Here is a 20,278-nt window from a genome sequence, read left to right on the forward strand (position 1 = left end):
CTGCAAGTGTGTCTGTCTACCAGTCAGCAGGAGCACCTGCCCTCTACGGACCAGTAAGGCAGCAGGTCCCCTACTATGGACCAGCACTGAAGGCTTTGAATCCTTTTGCCTGGATGCCCCAGCAGGGCAGCAGCTGCCAGCCACTCACTGGCCTGCAGGGACCTCCATTGATCATGCCCCCTGTGGCTTGTTGCTGCCCCTGCAGGAGTGGCCTGGACTGATAGCAGCCAGGGGTGAGTGGGTGCAACAGAGCCTTGGGGGCGGGGGGCAGGTCTCCTTGTATCCTCCCACCAGTGTACTCTAATCCAAATAAAGTTTCTAGCTGGAGTCTGGTTCCTTGACACAGAAATCAGCCCCACACTGGTCTCTGCCCCTTCTCCCATGTTTACTTCCCCTCTGCCACACCCCCATGCCTCACCCCCACCATGTGTGCAGAGAGGAGTTTGCCCTAAAGGCCAAGTGGTTCCTGGCTTGGGAACACAATGGCTTGAGCCCATTGGGAGTGGGGTGGGGGCTACAGATCAGACTTCTGAACCATCTACCCACCTGGCTGGGAGGTGAGGCCCTTTACACAACCAGACTGTGGGTCCAGGACATCAGCTCAGCAAGAGGCTATGAACAGGAGAAGACCAAGGGGCTACCCCAGCCTAGAGTCCCCTTCCCTCCTTTGATGGTGTTAGCCTTTCCACCAGTGCAGTGAAGGTTGCTATCCCTGTTTTAAAGAGGGGGAAACTGAGGCACTGAGTGACAACAGTCACATGTTGAGAATATAATAGAACCCATGAGTTCTGGCTCCCCTCTTCACTTGCTCTAACCCACTAGACCCCACTCCCCTCCCAGAACCAGGGATAGAACCATCTAAGGATTGAATGCCTATGAAGTGAGAACTAAGAAGAGATGCTGCTTCTTGCAGCCAGCAGAACTCCTGGCCACCAGGACTGTAGGGGATCCAAGATTACTAGGATTTTTTTAAAGTGCTGCTTAATTTTAGCAGCTGGGGACTGACACCTTTAAGCAGCCCAGCTGGAAAGGTTTGTTTGGCACAGAAACTGCTGGGCAAACTAGAGTTTCTTCAACAAGATCATTTATTTTAATAGCTCACATACTGTAGCACTCAGTGAGAGAGTGGAAGCACAGGTAGCCTTAGCCCCAGTATAGTATTATTATTCATATTAGAGTCACAGCTAGAGACCTTGACCAAGATCAGGGCCCCCAACAGGCCACGTAGTGCACAGACACAGTGAAAGAGCGTTCTGGCCTTAAAGAGCTCACAATCTAAATAGGCAAATGATGGGAGAAGAAACCCAAGCACAGTAAGAAGAAAGAACGTGTGCATGGTCACACAGCAGGTCAGAACAACTAGATCCCATATCGCCTGCGTATAAAACACAGCCCTCTGGCTACCCCACTACAGCCTCTGGTAGCTATTCCAGCTCCAGCTGGTGTGGGTGAGGTGAGATGTGTGCAGGGTGGAGCTATGTCTCTAGCGCTGCCTCTGGCACTCCCATATAAAAATGAGCAATGGGGATGTACTTTCCTTCCATAGACTCCCTAGGAGGCCTAGGTCAGTTCAGTACTAGGATGCTCTGCTTGGTAAATAAAGGGGCCTTAAAGGGTTCCCTTTGTTATGGGGTCAGGATTCAGGCATGTCCTTGCAGGGACCTTTCCTGAGAGTGACAATCAACTCTCAGGGTCCAAGGCATGAGCTGAGCTCTTCTCTAGGGGTCAGGAAGGAACATATTTTATGCTCTAGCCAGGTACATTAACCTGAGATCAGGTATTGGCTTCTTGGCAGCACAGCAGAGGGGAAAGCCTATGAATTTTTCTGACAGGCAGCACCCCATTTACAGCCCTGCTTGGGTTGGGGAGCCTGGCTCTGTGGTTTATCCAGCTGGGGGCTGTCTGCTAATGGTATCTGTTTGCAAAGACAAACCTACAGCAGCAGCACTCTGGCAAATTGAAGCTCTTGGTAAAGCTGGGAGCAGCTGTGGTGCCCCTTGGTGGTGGCAAAGCAAGCTTGGTATGGACGGCAGTAGCCCCTGCTGACACGTTAATATGCACAGTTCTAGACAAGCCCAGTCTGTGGGTGTCGCAGGAGAGGGCTTCCCCGGCCCAGTCAGTATCGGGAGAGACGGCACATGTCGCACTGGCAGCTCTTGGCGGTGAAGATCTCTATCTCTTCGTGGCGGATGGCCCCGCAATGCAGGCGGACTTTGATCTGTGGCGGGGGGGATGGGAGGGTGAGAGAGGGACTGGCACCAACCTCCTATGCCCTCCCTGAATTCCAGGCCCTGGTGCAAGTTAGAGCAGGTGCCACTTCCCATGATCCCTTGGGGGCAGAGTATAGCCAGAGAATGGTGCATTCTGGCCATGCCCCTTCCTAGGAGCAGAGCCCTTTTAACTCCACGCTGGCTGGCAGGGATGGATTCTGAAAGGGCCACAGAGTAGCCCTGAGATTCCAGTCAGCGCTGAAGATCCCCTCTTGTGAGCGCTGTGCCGGACCAGGGTGCGCTGCACCTGTGCCAGTCACATCACTCGTGTCATGTGGCTGTAGCGTGCACCAAATCCTCAAAGTAGCTGAGATTCGGCCCTGCTGTGTCCATCCAGCTTTCCCCTATGTGCTTCGATCCCAGCTGCTGTCTCTGAGACCTGGGGAATCATTGGGGAGCTACTGGATTCCTCAATACCTGTGTGTCTGCTAAAGGATCCCCCTCTCTCTTGCTTCTAGCGATCATCCCAGCTCTTGCATGCACCCAGGAGTCCCATGTGCCCCAGTCTGGCTGAGTTTGTGGGAAGACTCATACCAGGCCTGAGCCCACATTGTGGGGCAGGATCTGGGGCATATCCCCCAGCCCCACTCACCTTCTGCATCTTGCTGATGGTGCAGCACTGGGACACAGAGGTGACATTGTGTTTGAAGCTGCTGGCCAGCAGGACGGAGTACTTGGAGGGGAAGGCGCTGGATTCGCAGTAGCCCACACAGGCCTGGACCACATGGGACCCACGGCAGGTCCCACGGCGGTCGCTCTTGATGGTTACATCAAATGCTGTGGGGAGAAGGGGGAGTTCAGTCTTCATGGCCCAGCCAGCCCTCAACCTCTGTGCTGATGAGCTAGGGGCTGGGCTGAGAGCCAACTAACTCATTCCACACCAGGGCCACAGAGCGGGCAGGACCCTACTTGCTTGGGATTTGAACTGGCAACTTTAGGATCCAGAAGACCCATCCCCTGCACTGAACACTCAAGTGGATTTACAGCCATGAGCATCCCTGTAAAGTACAGGGGTGCAAAAGTCAACTGTGGGGGGGCAGGGAGCTATAGTGGTTAGAGCAGAGGGGCTAGGAGCCAAGACTCCTGGGCTCTATTCCTGGTTCTGTCACGGACTATGCTTGACCTCAGGGCCAAGTCACTTCCCCTTGCTGTGCGTCAGTTTCCCAGACTGTAAAATGCAGCAATTTCATGAGTCCCCAGAGAGGGGGTCAGCATCAGACCCAGAGTTAGGGAGATCCTGGCTCCCCGGTGCTATGTTCAGCCCTGGCACTGCTCCATTTCCCCCCTCCTCTGTCCTTACGGTGCAGATGACAGCCAGGCCCGATGGCCTTGTAGCTCCAGCATGGGGAAGCCGTCAGGATCAGCAGCAGGGAGATGATGGCAGCATGGCAGGATGGCATGGTGTATGGGCTCTGCAACGGGAATGGCACAGGCTCAGGGTACAGAGCCAGGGCAGCAGGAAGTGGGGAGCGAAGGGGCTGCTCTGATTAGAATAGTGCGTACACTGCGTGCAAGTGTGCACAGCCACCCTCTGCTGGCTGGAATCTGAACCTCTGAGCTGTGTGTCCTAGCTCCTATACTGCTAATGGGGATTCTTCTTGAGTAGAAGGGCTCTAGCCTTTGGGAACAAAAGAGACTGGGATGTGCTGTGACAAAGGCCATAGACCAAGCTTCAGAGTCTGGGCTGTCCCTATCCCCCACCCCACACACTTAGATTCATAGATTCCAAGGCTAGAAGGGACCATTGTGATCATCTGTCCTGACCCCCTATAGAGCACAGGCCAGAGAACTTCCCAAAATCATTCCTAGAGCAGATCTCTTAGAAAAACATCCAACCTTGATTTAAAATGGTCCATGATGGAAAATCCACCACTGACCTGGAGAAGTTGTTCCAATAGTTACTTATCCTCACTGATGAAAATGTGTGCCTTATTTCAAATCTTTCCCTTCTAGACTCAGGAGCCCATTATTCAATATTTGTTCCCCATGTCGGTACTGCTAGACTGTGATCAGGTCACCCTTTCACCTTCTCTTTGATAAGCTAGATCGGGGTCGGCAACCTTTCAGAAGCGGTGTGCCGAGTCTTCATTTATTCACTCTGATTTAAGGTTTCGCGTGCCAGTCATACATTTTAACGTTTTTAGAAGGTCTCTTTCTATAAGTCTATAATATATAACTAAACTATTGTTGTATGTAAAGTAAATAAGGTTTTTAAAACGTTTAAGAAGCTTCATTTAAAATTAAATAAAATGCAGAGCCCCCCGGACCAGTGGCCAGAACCCAGGCAGTGTGAGTGCCACTGAAAATCAGCTCACGTGCTGCCTTTGGCACATGTGCCATAGGTTGCCTACCCCTGAGCTAGATAGATTGAGCTCCTGGAATCTCTCACTGTCACCCAGGTTTTCTAATCCTTTAATCCTTCTTGTGGCTCTTCTCTAAACCCTCTGCACTTTATCCACATCCTTCGTGAACTGTGGGCGCCAGAACGGGACAGGGTGTTCTGGCCACCTAGTGCCAATTAGAGAGACAAACTAACCTCTCTACTTCTATTCAAGATTCCCCACTTTATGAATCCAAGTATCACATTAGCCCTTTTGGCCACAGCATCACACTGGGAGCTCCCATTCAGCTGATTCTTCACCCCCCAAATCTTTTTCAGAGCCGCAGCTTCCCAGGATAGAGTCCCTCATCAAGTAATCTGTTTATTCCTTTCAAAGCACATGTCGTTTGCTTGTGCCCACTTCCTGGCATTCCAGCCTTGTACAGTTCTACCTGGAGTAAAACTGGAACAGCAAATACAGTAAAAGAGATTTTCCTTTTTGCTATAACAAGTTCTTTCAACTCAACTTCTCCTGTGACTCAAAAGAGCAGTGATCAAAGGGGCATTGACTAGTATGCAGGGACTGGGCATCAGGACTCCTAGGTTCTACCACTAACTCTGGGAAAGGGGTCTAGTGGTTAGAGCAGTGGGCTGGGCATCATGGGGTCTAGTCCCAGCTCTGGGAGGCAAGTTGGCTAGCGCAAGCATGTGAGCCTGGGATTATTCCCTCTAATGACTATTCTCTCTTCACCTACAAACTCCTCCTGCCTCAAGGACCGAAAGGACCTGGGAACCTGCTCTGCCTTCAGTGCAGCTCAGACCCCAGCTGTTATGCCCCCTTCAATTCCCCCCAGCCAGGAGTGTAGCCTACCATCTGTGTGTGGCTGGCAGGAAGTCCGCAGCAGAGGGTGTTAGCCGCTCTCTCGCACCAGGGTCCTGTTGGGCAGCTCCCGAGTCATGGTATTCTGCTGCAAGCCCTCCCAGGTGCTATATCTAGCTCAGGTATTTGCATCTCCACACCTCAGCCTGCCCCTTCGGGTCTCTTACTTTTCCCATCTCCACCCTCTGCCCCGCCCCCACCAGCCCTCCAGCTAATACAAATAAATTGCTCTCTGGATTTCCAGAGCCACTTGCTTTTTCAGAGATCCCACCCCATCAACTTCCATCAGCTTCTTAGGCCAAGCCCTTCACAGTGCCGGCTTAAAAGGGGCTTTGGAGCTGGGTAAAAATAGACCACTTGTGGTTACAATTAACTCCCTTCCCCTTAGAACTATCAATTCGGGGGCAGCGCAACAAATAGTTTGTTAGCGTAGAGAGTGCACGTGCATGTGCATGTGCATGACAGAGAGTGCCACTGCCCTTTGCTGGATGGAATTGAAAAGACTCAAGCGTGTGTCATAAGCCCTATATTGCTAACAGCCAATGGGGATTATCTATGACCTCCAGGCCTGCCCTTGTAGAAGGAAAGGCCTGGAGCTCTAGCCAGCATGGCTGTGCATGCTGTCTAGAGACAACAGGGGTGTTGCTAGATTTGTACGTCTTGTTTTCATCCTCCTGAAATGACATGTTTGAAATGGATTTAGTGGCGTGGTCTATGCAGTCCCCAAAGTCCGACCCCTCTATGTCCCCAGAGGCAGGGCTACAATGTGCTTTATTGCTTCATATTTCGGTATTCAATATCACACAAGTGTAGCAGCTGATGGATCTTATATTTGACAGCGTCTTCCATTCCGACAGATCTCAGAGCACAGTGCAAACTATGTATACACCCCATTTTACCTCCCAATGAGATGCATCTGCTTCGGGGGGAGCGGAGAGGGGGAGCTTATACACCCACCAGTGAGCTGCAGCAGCTATTTAACAGCACCGAGCCAGGGGACTTTTAATGAGTGTTGAGGACATGGCTCTTGCAACTCATCTGCTGTACCAGATGCTGTGATCCAAAGAACTAGTGAATGGCAAGCGCCCCCTCAGACCAAGCAAACTATGCTTCTACAATGATGTCTTCCTGCAGGCAGCCTTCCAGCTCAGGAGCACAGTAAGTCCCCTGCCAGACGCCCCGGCATGCATCCGACTACCGGTGCATTAGGGAGATAATTGCGTTGCCTTTGCAAAATGTGTCCATTTCTTGCTAATAACAATTTCTCCAGAATGGTGCAGGGTCACTCCAGGTCACAGCTCTGGCTCCACTGGCAGCCCAGCGAAGAACAATGGCTTGTCCTCGTCCAGTGGCTCGTCTCGGAGTGCCTGGGTGTATTAATTAATCACTGGCTCCTAGAACCCAGCTCTGCGATAGACTTACTGGGTGACCTCGGGTGGGTGACCAACCCTCTTTGGGCCTCAGTTTCCCCATCTGTGATTAAAGGGATAATTATAATCTAAATAAATAAGATAAAAGAAGAATTATCATTCTTATGTCCCAGGTGGGGAAACTGAGGCCCAGAGAGATTCAGGGTCACCCAGGGAATCTATGGCAGAGCCAGAACCTAGATCTCCTGAGCCCCAGCCCCGTACCTTAACCCTCAAAATCCCTGCTCTTCTCCATCCATCACTGAGCTGTCTCTTGCTGGATATGGGATGGTGCCAGCTCTGCAGAGACCCCGGCACCTTCCAGGAAAAGCATGGGCAAGGAGACAGTGTTGTACAATGGCTAGTGTGCTGGGCTGGAACTCGGGCCACCTGGGTTTATTCCTGGCTCTGCTGCAGCCCTTGGGGGACGTCACTTCCTCCTTTAGTACCCTAGAAACAAGAATTAACCTTTCTGGCTCTGCTCTGGGGTGGGTCACATTAATGATGGGGAAACTGAGGCGCAAAGCTGGGGAAGTGACTAGCCCAAGGCGAAATGGTGAGTCAGTTCTCAGAGCAATGGATTCCAACCGACGACGGTGTAGCAAGATCAAGTGGCTGGGATAAAACTAGGCAAATTCAGACTGGAAGCAGGGCACAAATGTTTAACAGTGAGGGGGAATTCACCACCTCCCAAAGGAAGGGTTGTGGATTCTCCATCCCATCCAATCTTGATTTAAAAATTGTCGGTATTTCTAGCAGGTCTGCTCTGGTTCACACAGGAGTTAATGCAGGGATATCTTGTGGCCTGTGCTCTACAGGAGGTCAGACCAGATGATCCCAGTGGTCCCTTCTGGCCTTATCATCTAGGAAAACGGCTGCCTTTGCCTAATCTTTACTGACAGGTTTGATCTTGCTTCTGAAAGCTGAATGAAAACCTGCCACCCGGGCAGGGAGAGGGAGGAGGGATCCTTCCCAAACGAACAAAGCTGCTACTCTAGAACAAAGGGATCCCCATGTCTCCTCTGGAGGAGGTTCAATCCAGCTGTGGGGATGACAGGCAATTGAACCCAGGCTGGAAATGGCTGAAGTTGACCAATGTGGGAGGGGGAGATCTCGGGGGGAGAGGATTTGTTTTAAAGATTCTTTTTCAAACCAAAACAACAACGTGGGTGGTTTTGTTTGGGGTTTTTATTTGCTATTCATGGTAGGGCAAGATTGTTAGAGGCCCTGGCCAGGATCAGGACCTCCACTTGGGCCAGACACTGCACAGACCCTGACCGAGACTGGGGGGGGCCCCATTGTGCTGGGTGCCGTACACACCCCTGCCCAAGATCAGGCCTTTCCTTGTGCCAGGTAGGCAGCCAGTGAGAGACCGTCCCTGCCCCAAAGAGGTCACAGTCTACATAGATAAAAGAAGGCGAATTAGCCTTGCTTTTTAGGTGAAAAATGAGGCATAGAGCATGGAAGTGACCTGCCTAAGGAGTCAGCGGCAGAGACAAGAATCAAACCCAGCCCACCTGTGGCTTAGTCCAGCCCCTTAGCTATAAGACCATCCTTCCTGCTGTAAGAATAGCACTGGCCTGTCTTTATCTAGGGGTTTAGGGATTTAAGATCCTGACTTTTAAAATCTTAAAGATCAAATTTTCCAAACTGCCTGTGCCCCATTTTCAAAAGTGACTTGGGCTCTGAGGAGTCATTTTGAAAATGGGGCATAAGTGTCTTTGGAAAATGTGATTCCCCCTGGCCTCTATACTGGTGGGGTCACTAAACCAGACACTAACTCGATTAGCAGAGCCCGGCACAGCCCTAAAGCACTGAGGGCTCTTAACACCTCTCCCCTCCAAGCCAATTAAATCTTTAATTCCAGGAGAGTTGAATTAAACTAAAGGGGATTGTGACTTAACATGTTGGAAGAGAGCAGGGAGAAAGCTCCAGTTCTTTACCAGCAACTATTTATATCACCCAGACATATTTTAGGCATTGGATTAAGTTCAATATATAAACCTGCCATTGTTGGATTGAGTCTTGGGGCCAAGCTTTTTCTAAATGGAAGGTTGGCTCAGAAAGCTTAATGCTGCGTAAAGAAAGTGGAATTTGGCCAGAAGGGCTGAGCTGTCAGACTTCCCTGGATAAAGAGGAGCTTTGAAAAGCTGGCGTGACTGAGCTGGGATCTTTGTGAGGAGATCATCGGCTAGCAGCACTTCTGCTCGTGCGTTTCAGCTCAATCCACCCGTCTCTGGGCAGGGCAGTTTGACAGGCAAGAGTTTAGGGGAGGAAATTAAGGATTTTGAAACAACGAAGGGTTAGGTAAGGAGGCAAAACACTGGAGCTGGGCTGGGCTGGGCTGCCAAGGTTCATGCCCTGGCTGGGGGAAGTGCCACGGGATCTCTGAAGCCAACAAGGGCTGTGGCTTCATGTCGGATTTCAGATGAGACACCTCTGACACCAGAGTTCTGCCTTGCCGTTCTGGCCTGTAAACAGCTCCTCACTTTGAGCTGTTCTTTGCTTGTGTTTCCCAAGGGCTCAGGACCCCCAATTGGGCCTGATTTCCAGAAGTTTGCTTTGCTACAAGCCCAGTTGTGGCTGCTGAGCCCTCAGAAACCTTGCCCTGGGCTCTTTGGAAAAATCTCGCCCTTGCCAGCTGGTTTGCAGTGCAGTAAGCAGCTCCTCCGTCAGCTATTTCCAAGTGCAGTGTGGGTCACATCTGGCACTGGCCAGATTCTACTTTGGCAGAGATCAGGATTTGGCCCTTGGTCCCAGGGAAGAAAGCACAAGATCGCTGCAGAAAAGTAACTGTATCCTGCATCAAGCCGTCTTTAGCATCCCTGAGCTTACAATTCGTTCTCTAAGCAAAGCCATAGATGCGTGCGTGTGCATGCACCAGTCCCAGGGCCTCATCAAACTTATGGGAAATGATCATGCAAAAAGAGTCGTTACAATACATATTTAATGGGGCTATTTCTGTATTACTCTCAGCCTGTGGAAATACCAACTGCCCGCTCATCTTTAGTCCATTCAAGGAGCCAAGCACACGTCAATATCCCTCCGCTTTTTTGTCTCTCCTATGTACTCATCTGCACACTCCCCCGATCACTGTAGTGCAGGAGTTCCCAAAGTGGGGGTCGGGACCCCTCAGGGGGTCATGAGGTTATTACAGGGGGGGGGGTCATGAGCTGTCAGTCTCCACCCCAAACCCCGCTTTGCCTCCAGCATTTATAATGGTGTTATAAATTAAAAACACTTTTTTATATCTTTAAGGGAGGGTCACACTCAGTGGCTTGCTGTGTAAAGGGGTCACCAGTACACAAGTTTGAGAACCACTGCTGTAGTGTCTAGGCACCTGCTGGTCTTGAATGGATTTATCCCCACACACCCCTGTGAGGCAGGGCACTAGAGAGGGGGAAACTGAGGCACAGAGGCTAGTTTGCCCAAGATCACACAGGGAACCGGAGACAGAACAAGGGAATTGAACCCTGGTCAACTCATGATGCAGGTGTGGGGCCCTAACAACTGACCCATCTGTGCTCTTTTTTCGGTCAATTGCTCTATGTTGCATCTGTGGGGTGTGGCTTTTAAAGGGGAGGTCTTGGGAAGTTTGTAGTAAGAGAAGTGGATTGTGGTTTGCAGGAAAGAAAGGTCCAAGTAGCCAAATTCTGTTCTGGATTGGAACACCCCAGAGTCCAGGGAAGGAGTGAGGAAGCTTGGATCGAGGGTGAGGCTGCCTTTTATTTGCTGGGTAAGCAGCAGAACAGGTTAATACCAAGACAGAATCTGCTCTGCCTCCACTGAAGCCAGTGAGGGTGACTATGAATGTACATAGTGTAACTGAGATCAGAATCAGGCCCTGACCCCGATGCATTTGGGAGTGACTCCAAATTGACCTTGGAGGAGCTGAAATCAGAATCCAGCCCTGACCCCACTGGGCGATTCTGCATGATCCTGGAAGAGCTGAGATCAGAATAGAGCACATCTGATGTTATACAGTGGGGCCAGCTGTGCTGCTGGGGTGCTCCCATGTGGAAGTGCCCTACTGCTGACCCCCTCAGAGCAGGGAGGAGTTGGGGGGGGGGGGGGACATGAGCAGGCAGGCAGCCGCCTCGCCTCAATGACAGTCTGGAGGAAGCTGACATTAGCTCAGTAGCTGCCTGTGTTGAAAGACAAAGGCCCTTCGAGCTAGGTCTTGTTCCTGCAAGTATCTGTCTGAGCACGTAGGGGGAAGGAAAATGAGTTAACTGAGAAATGTTGAGCAGGGGGCTTAGATTAAAGAATCAGTGAGGGACTGGTCAGAGTTTGGGGCTGGCTTAATTTTTCCATCATAAAAGCTGTAGCTAGGGTGACTTGTCTCCAAACAGCTGCCGGGCTGGATTCTGATCTCATTGACAGGGGGGTGGGACAAGGGGGTGTCTGGTGGCTAGAGAAGGGAGCAGGGGTAGGGGCAGGCAGCCAGGACTCCTGGGTCTGTTCCTGTTTCTGGAAAGGGGGTGTGGTTTAGTGGCTAGAGCAGGGGGAAGTGGGAGGGAGTCAGGACTCCTGGGTTCTATTCCTAACCTTGCCACTGACTCACTGCTAAGTACAGTGGCTGGTGGATGCCCTACCAGGCCAAGTTCTCCTCTCACCTGGTGGGATTCAGGCGCAAGTCAATAGAGTCAAGCTCTGATGCGCTGGAGAGGTGTCAGGTGCTCTGGAAATACAGCCCCCTACCCTCAATGTGAAAAGTGCTTTGGGCCTAAGGTCAGAGAGGACCTCACGTAAGGCTGGTCTCATGACTAAGGCACTGGCTTGGAGGTTGTAGCTCAAATGCCTTAGGGCTCCAGAAAGCCTGTGCAGTGGCCCCTTGGCTCCTCCACACGCCAGGAGTGGGGCTCTATGGTGCTGATAAGTCACAGGCCCCTGCCCTACCCAGCTAGCATTAAGTGCTAGTGAATTCTCCAGGGCCTGGCACAGATTCTGCTTCTGCTGTCAATCTGGAGTGGCTTCGCCCAATGCAAATGCAGAGACCATTGGAAATTGCAGCAGGATTTAGCCTTGATTAGGCTGGGGAGGAGAGAAAGCATCATTCGTGATGGCTCAGCCCTGCCCTGGAGTCACCCCCATCTGAGATCCCCTCTCCTCATTAGTTTCTGGCGGGCCACAGCTAAGACTCCAAATCAGAGATTTAGTTGTGATGGCCCCTGGGGTATGGCTCCCAGCCCCACCTGCTCTAACCAGTATAGAACTCTGCTTCCCAGAGCTGGGACTGGAACCGAGAAGTTCGGGCACCCTGCCTAGCTGCTGTAACCCCTAAAGGGCACTGACCACCCAGAGCTTGGGGGAGGGGACAGGCAGGGCTGGGAACCGGCAGGGCTGGGAACCAGGACTCTTGGGTTCTATTTCCTAGCTTTGGAAAGGACAGTAGATAGTACAGAGGTGTGGGAGTCAGGACCCCTGGGTTCCAGTCCCAGCTCTAGGAGGAGAGTGGGGTCTCTCTAGGGGGTAGTGCAGAGCTGGCTGGCAGGCAGGACTGCTGGGTTCTAGTCCCACCTCTGGGAAGATGTACACTCCAGAGGTTAGTGCATTTCCCTAGGTTGATATCTTATCTTTGTACTGTCCCTTGGCTCTAAATGAAGAGTGAGAGTTAGGGGGGAGACTATACTTCTGGAACCCTTTATTCCTGCAGCGCTCTCGGCCCGGGTGGATCCAGGCTCTGCCTAGTCGGAGCACTCCGCCATTTCATAGATCACCACCTCTCTCTTGCTGGGGTAGCCGTCCCAGAGCTTCTTCCCATGTCTCCCCTCTGGGAGCCAGCCCAGAGCATCTCTGCACCTCCACAGCTCAACCAGCAGCTTCACCAAGTCCTGCTCTGCTTGATCCAGGCATTTCAGAGACAAGTCAAGGGAGGAGCCCCGGTGGGGAGGGTTACAGTAGCCTGGAGAGCCATCGTCCTGCAGTGAAACAGGCAGCATTAGTGTGAGCCCAGGAGCTCCCTCTACTGGTGAGAAAGTTACTTTGCAGGGATGCCAATGGTTGCAATTTTACTCTTACAAGATTTCCTGTTTTTCCGTCAAGCCCCAGTGTGTGTGTGCCGCTGAGAATTGCAGCTTTCGTTTGTTTTGTTTTTTAAAGAGCAAGTTTCTAGCTGTCATCACTGCAGAGCAAACCCATAACACATGAAGCTAGTAAACCAAGAAGGCAAATAAAAAATCCCCAATGCTTCTTTTTCAGTGCAGCCTCGTGGCTTGAGCACTGGTCTGGGACCTGGGAGAACTGGCTTCTATTCCTGGCTCAACCTCTGGCCTGCTGGGTGATCCCGTGCAAGTCACGGCCCCCTGTGCCTCAGTTTCCCCATCAGTAAAATGGGGATAGTGATACTGACCTCCTTTGTAAAACACTGAGATCTGCTGATGAAAAGCACTATAGAAGAGCTAGGAATTATTATTAAATCTGATGACTTTTGGAAACACTGATGTTTCAGATAAGGCTTAAAAGGGAGAACTTTATCAAGGATTGGGCTCAATACAGAGGTAACTGGGTGAAATTCTCTGGCCTGTGTTATACAGGAGATCAGACTAGATCCAATGGACCCTTCTAGCCTTAAAATCTAGTCTTTTACCTCCTACCTTGTGAGACGTTGATTATGCCTTAAAGCAGGGGGCTCCAACCCCTTTTAAACCCTTATTTTATTGTATTCAGTTCTTACTGTTATAACTCAGTACATTGGCCTTATCCCTATAAGTATTCGATCCTTTTTAGGAACTCTGAAACTGCCTCAACAGTATCTTGTGGCAATGAGTTCCACAGGGTAATAGTGCATTATAGGTGGGAAGATATTTCCTTAGTATCTATTATTCCCATCCCTAGATTACTACTTCTTGTATGTATTGTTGTATTGCCTAGGAGCCCAGCCAGGCCCCCATAGTGCAAGATGTGACAAAGTGGGAATGTTCTTAATGTTTCCTCTGAATACTCTGTGGGTGGCTCAGTTTCTGGCCGACACTCTGTCTCCTGGCAACTAATGGCTCGGACCCTTCCCCCCCTGCAAGCAGATGCTAAAGGTGTGGGAGAACAAAGAGATCAGGTGACCTCCTGGCCCGGGAAAGAGACAAAGGCCAGAAAGGAGGGGCTGGAGGGGGTTTCAGTTTGGAGTTGGCTGGGGATGGGTAGTGAGGGCAGACGGGGTTGTCTGGCTCGCTGGGCCCCAGAATGGAGCCGGCTGAGGGGTCCCGTTCTCTGTACCTACAAGCTCTGTTTTAGACCGTGTTCCTGTCATCTAATAAACCTCTGTTTTACTGGCTGGCTAAGAGTCACGTCTGACTGCGAAGTGTGTGGGGGGGTGCAGGACCCTCTGGCTTCCCCAGGACCTTGCCTGGACGGACTCGCTGTGGGAAGCGCACGGAGGGGCATATGCTGAATGCTCCAAGGTCAGACCCAGGAAAGTGAAGCCATGTGAGCTTCTTGCCCTGAAGACAGTCTGCTCCAAAGGAGAGGAGGCTCTCCGAAGTCCTGACTGGCTTTTTGGGGAGCAGTTCCAGAGCATCGCCCGGGGACTCCGTGACACAAGGCCCCAAAAGACTTACAATCTAAGACAAGATGTGAAGTAATACTACTAATAATACACATATCATAACAGGGCAAGATAGTGGTTGGGTCTCCCAGGCTGTGCCATAGTATTACTAATAATGTGCACACCATAATGGGGCCAGACCTCTGATGGGGCCTCTAGACATGCCAATGCTGGATGGGACTGAGCTAAGCCTGCCTGTTGGGCCCTCACCTCATTCTTCTGCTTGTCAGGAAAGTCGTCCAGCAGGCTGGTCAGGCCATACAGCCCCACAGTGCTCACCAGCCACAGCACAGCCCTCTGCCCCAGTGCCACGAGCTGGTCCTGCAGATTGGGCCTAGGCTGTGTCCTCCCGTAGCCCAGAGCCTCAGCTACGGGCTCCCTCTGCTCCCCTGGCGTGGCCTGCCCTGCCACGCAGCGTAGGAAGAGCCACAGGAGCCAGCTGCTGTGGGCCATGCTCAGCTCAGGCCTGCCCACATGCTGCCAGAGTGCCGCAGAGTGCCCTGGCAGGGGGCTCAGCCATCCCAGGGGGCCAGTGACATCACAAACCCCCCTTGCGTGGGGCTTGGTTACATAGGGCCCCAGGCCTCGTACAGCCCCTGCCCCGTGAGTCAATAGCGCTTTGGCCTGGATCAGCATGTCGGGGCTGGACCCAGTGCTGCCTAGGCAGAGGGACAAGGAGGGAGGGTCCTGCCCCCCCAAGCTCCATGCTGGGGCTCTGGAGCAGGGAGAGGCGCATGCTGGGGACCAGCCAGGGTCATGCCCCAGATCAACACTGCCTGCTCCCAGCATCCCCCAGCTCTGGGACAGGCAGAGGGAGCTGCCCCACCTTCCACTCGTGGACCTGAGAATGGGGGACTTTCTCCTCTTCTGGTGTCCCACCCCCAGCCCAGCAGCCATTGTGGGATGTGTGTTGCCACAGTGAGGAACAATTCCCTTTGCCCCTCACAGTTCCCCATGACACATAAGGGCAGATTTCCATGGGCCTGTGTACCACTCCTGCAACTCAGCAAGATCCCAGCCACCTCCTGGGCTCACAGAGAGGCTTCACATCTGAGCTCTGGGCCCCTGCTAGCACTTGGGGCAGGGGCCATGCAGTCAGCACCAGGGTGGATTAATACAATGGGTGGATCCCAGCTGAGTGTCTGTCCCTCCCTTCCCTTCAGGCCATAAGTTTCAGGGCCTCCTTATATCAAAAGGTTTCCTGCCCTCTGGTCTAACCAGCTGCTCTCCTCAATGGCTGCTTCTCCAGCCTCACATGGCTTATGGCTGCATCACAGCTGTTGCTGCCTACAGATCTAGTGTTAGTCTCCAGCCCCAATAACTTACTAGCTGGGCTCAGCTCAGGTGCCATGGTGAAAACATTTGGCCTTCCCCACCCTTATCCTGGGCCAAGCAAAGCCTTCCCTCCCTTGCTCTGGATGGCAATCAAGCATTTGATACTGATCTCAGGAGGCTGATGAATGGTGCTCAGCAGCATCTTCCTTGCAGCAAGAGGAATTCTAAGGGCAACAAAGTTCCAGACTTGTGGGCTGTTTTGATTCCTGCCTTTGGTGCAAATGAACCTTGCCTGGTCCTGGCTGCAAGACAGTAGAACCTGGTGTTGTGTGATACAGGGGGTGGTAAGTGGCCAGCACAGGTAGCCCTCCTATGTCATCTGATATAATAATATCTGTATTACTTGACCCAGATTGGGGGCCTCCCACGGTGCTGGGCATTGCACAGACACCGTGAGAGAGAGCCCCTGCCCTGATGAGCTCACACTCTAAATAGGCAAAGAAAGATGGTTCTCACTTTATTGGAAGGGATCCACAAGCCATAAAGATAGAAGTGACTTGCCCACAAGTCAAACAGGGCAGGAGATGGGAATTAAACCCATATCTCCTGGGTCAGTGCATTAACCACCCTTCTTCCTCTCAACCCAGCCTTGCTCAGGGTCTCCTGCCAAGCTGTCGTGTTCCTCACAAACCCTCTCAAGATGTCTTCAGATTCCAAGATCGTCAGAAAGGGGCGAGAGAGGAGGAGGGGGGCTATGTTGTCAGACTTCCTGTTGCCAGGGTTTTGTTTCCTGTTAGCATGATGTTGACTGCAGCCTCTGGATGCTTTGATTTCTCTGTTCAAGGTAAAAATGTGGGACAGGTGTAGTGGATACCACACAGCTCTCCTGTCTGTCAGACATTTAGCTCCCTCTGCAGAATGTTTGACAGCAGAGGTCTCTTGCCACTGTCCCCACTTTCAAATCCCTAGACTGATTAGTTACAGGCCACAAAATAAAGCAGAGGCACTCAAATTCCTGGTGCTTCTTGGCTTAAGCAGCTTGAGAAATAGGAATGGCCCTAGCAGATTAATGACCAAGCCTGTGGATCTTCCTCCAGAGTCAATTCAGGCAGCACTGGGGCTAGAACTCCAGCGTTAAGGGGATGGCCATACTGCAGCTGGGATCAAGCTGCCTAGCCCAAGTAGACATAGCCACCCTAGCTCACTAAAAACAGCAGCATGGATGTGGTGGCACAGCTACCGACCCCAGTTCAGACACAGGGGTCAGGTGGGTTTATACTCAAACAGAGCTAGCATGTTTCTGTTTACCCAGGCTAGGAGACATGCCCCTAGCTGTACATACCTTAATATGGCAGACCCTAGTCTCATCTAATTGGCCACACTTCCTTTCAGAATGGATGTGCCAAATTAGGTGCTAGCCTATGTGCAACTGCTGCTCAACCCACCAGACCTGGCTCCCCTCCCAAAGCTGGAGTTAAACCCAAGTGTCCAGACTCCCAGCCCCTGCTGCTCTAACTCACTAGATTCCACTTCCTTCTTAGGGCTGGGTATGGAATGCAGGAGTCTTGACTCCGAGCTCACCTCCTGCTCAAACCATCAGATTTCCCCCCTTTCCTCGAGCTGGGACTGGAACCCTAATAAGACAGACCCTAGTGTGACATTCTGGGGTTCAAACCAGGCCAGGGAGGGGTTTTGTCACTGCCAGCCCTGCAACTCTGAGTGCCTTAAATGCTGTGCTGCTGTGGCTCATAAGCCGGACCCCAACAGCCAGCCTTACAAGCATCTAGGTCACACCCTGGCTCCCACTGCCCAGTTACTGTTTGCAGAGTGGCCCCAACACACACACGCCCCTAGACCCGAATTTCCCCTAAACTGTCTCCGTCCAGCCCTCTCCTGGAACACACACACAACTTATGTATGTTGCTCCTTTAATGAGCTGCAGGCTGTTGTCTCTTTAATATAACTGGGGTTTGACATATGCTCATTTCAATCCAACACCCAATTGATTTAGAGTAAAATTAAAACAAGGTTATTAAACAGTCATGGGTTTAAGCGATACCAAGTGTCAGGATGGGCGACCAAAATGGTTACAAGCAAACAGAAGTACAAATACACTTCTAAGACTAAAACTTAACTTCAGCAAGGTTCAGTTTTTGCCTAAACAGGTTTCTCACCTATACTCAGTTCCCAGAGACTTCCACCCGCCTGATTGAAGGATCCAATGTTCTGGGATTTCAAGAACTCTGGCCCCTTGTCCATTATTTGAAAGATTCAAGTCAAATGTCTTTTTGTGCCCCCCAATATCCTCCCAAAGTTCATTGTCTGGATTTCAAGAGCCAGAAGGTTTCTTGCTGTTCTTCCCTTTCTGCGGGCTTCCCATCCCCTTGCTGATTTGTATGTAAATGGGGCTCCTGTTGTTGGGATTCCACACTGCTTCCTTTATATTGGGAAGAGTAAATTGCTGCCTTCCCTTCTGTCTGGCACAGAACCTGTTTCTCCCCGTGTTTGGTCACAGATTTTAAAGTATAATATCAGTGACCATCCGTAATTCCTTAGTGTGTTAATGCAGAATGACATTAATCACCAGCGTGTCACAGGCTTTCACAAACGACCTTACTCTGTTGGAAGCAAAGGCATATTTTGGCCCAACAAAAGCCTGCTGTGAATTTGAAGTGTGTGTTAATAACGTTTAACAGAGTAAGCAAAAGTAGAATTATGAATGTGTAACAAATTGTAAAGTAATTATGTTTAGTGGTGCGCACCTGTTTTAAAAAATGCAAAGCAATCATGTTTGTAAAAAAAAAAGAAGGAAATAAAAAGTTAGAAAAAATGTTTAAACCAACAATTTAAACCAGGGGAAGAAAGTTAATATCAAACTAAACTAATGCATATGTATAAAAAATAACCAAGTTATAAATAAGTTTGTGTAACAAAGGGAGGTTGAAGCTGTATTGTCAGGTGCTAACAACAACTGTAATAAGATTGTCCTGATAAGCTTCCCCTTGTGTGTAATTGATCACTGCTTGCCGGGTGTTTTGCCTTAATAAATATTTGTTAAGCCCATCTGCTAAGTAAGTAAATCTCAATCCAACATACTCAATACGCTTTTATAATACAGTAATTTTATAAAAATCAGTTGATTCAATTGCTTAGCACTTGAGGTTCAGACCCCCTGTCTTTACAGCCCAGTAAACCGTTAAAATGTATTCTCAGATAAAGTTCCTTTCCTCCTGATCGGAAGAAATGCCATGCACTCTGGGGAAGACTTCATTCTGATTCCTCCCCTGCTGGTGAGAGATGAGTTGGTGTAGGAACTTTACACTTCTTAAGCACTAAGGGGGTAGGAAGACCGCCCCCGAATTTAGAGCGGCTGAAGTGGTTCCCCCCCACACACTCGGTCAGGAGACACACTGATTAAGCGCCGACCAGGTGTTTACCACTGGAACATGCAGTGCATAAAGCACCAATCAGGAGAAGGAAGCGAGTTGTTGAGTTTGAGTACATAATAATAGGATGATTATGTATTTATGATTTAAATAAAAATAAAGAGAAAACGAAACCGCTCGGCCCACTGGAACAGACTGACGGACTTGGCTTCATTTATTGCTACAAGTTGGTACCTCCTTCTCCTGTTAGCTTGATGGCTTTGTTTACTGCTTATGTAAATACATCTTCACTGTCTCTGCCTGATGACCAGGCTTGTCAGACAAGCAAATACACATCCCATTGTCCAAGGCAGACGGGGCTTATGCCGTGCTTGCCAAACACATTTTAAGAACATAATTCTAGCACATATCCATAACTCCTTGTACCCACCTGTACATACATCACACAAGAATATTAATGATCAGGGAGTGTAGTGAGGCAGAGTGGCCTCCCTCCAGCACAGAGGGAGTTAATGCTTTCTGGTGGGTGTTGCCAACCTTGCCATGCCCACCTCCCTTGCAGGAAGTGTGGGGGTGGACAGGAATTATAAGAATAGGGCCCTGCACTCGCTCAGTTATGGCTGGATCAGGGAAGAAGGCATACGTCCCTCCCAGGGAGCAGAGCCCTCAGCTGAGCCTGTGGCTGGCAGCAGGGAAGAAAAGGCAACCCATGGCTCCAGGAGATGGAAGACCCTGGTGGAGAGCCTGGTGGAAGGGTCGCCTGACTGTGAGACAGAACCAGGTCCCAATGGTCACAGAGCAGCAACAGCAGGAACTAGTCGGAAGTAGCCCCAGGAAACAAGACTTTGGTCTGGTTGTGCTGCTGGGATGTAAGGCAGCGAGCGTTTCCCCACTGACCCAATGGCAGGAACAGGATCGCCTGCCACTGGTAGGGCCCAGGGCTGGGTCCCCTTAGCCCCAGCCCCCTGCTCAGGGCTGGCCGCACACTAGGCCAGCAATGGACAGTTTAGTTGTTACAATTTGCCCCTGCTAGGAGGCAGAGGGCTGTAGACAATTGCAGTGCTTCACCCACAGGACTGGAGCCCTAGACTCTGCCGTGTACCCTAGCCAGGAGGCTGGGGGCGGGGGGGCTACCAGCTGATGAGTCCATTCCTCCTTTTTGGAGACCTGAACTGGTATCTGGGTGATTGTCCATCAG

At 51.0% G+C, this 20,278-nt stretch overlaps 1 protein-coding gene across 1 annotated transcript; it reads right to left on the minus strand.

The window, feature by feature from the left end:
- Nucleotides 1-1,107: 1,107 nt before the first annotated feature.
- Nucleotides 1,108-15,010, minus strand: GPHA2 (glycoprotein hormone subunit alpha 2). The gene is made up of 4 exons (XM_039546524.1): nucleotides 14,630-15,010; nucleotides 3,571-3,682; nucleotides 2,863-3,047; nucleotides 1,108-2,218 (listed from the first exon to the last, which is right to left on the minus strand). The coding sequence occupies exons 1-4, from the start codon at nucleotides 14,870-14,872 to the stop codon at nucleotides 2,117-2,119; spliced, it is 642 nt and encodes a 213-aa protein (XP_039402458.1). The 5' UTR covers nucleotides 14,873-15,010; the 3' UTR covers nucleotides 1,108-2,116.
- Between the last annotated feature and the right edge of the window lie 5,268 nt (nucleotides 15,011-20,278).

The sequence above is a fragment of the Mauremys reevesii genome, linkage group 7, assembly GCF_016161935.1.
Source record: "Mauremys reevesii isolate NIE-2019 linkage group 7, ASM1616193v1, whole genome shotgun sequence".
Taxonomy (NCBI): domain Eukaryota; kingdom Metazoa; phylum Chordata; order Testudines; family Geoemydidae; genus Mauremys; species Mauremys reevesii.

Excerpts from the sequence above, each read along its gene's own strand:
- GPHA2 (XM_039546524.1), bottom strand. The coding sequence starts at position 14,872 with ATGGCCCACAGCAGCTGGCTCCTGTGGCTCTTCCTACGCTGCGTGGCA. Across the intron at positions 3,048-3,570 it reads GCCTGGCTGTCATCTGCACC|CATTTGATGTAACCATCAAG; the intron begins GTAAGGACAGAG and ends TTCTCCCCACAG. Across the intron at positions 2,219-2,862 it reads CCATCAGCAAGATGCAGAAG|ATCAAAGTCCGCCTGCATTG; the intron begins GTGAGTGGGGCT and ends CCCCCGCCACAG.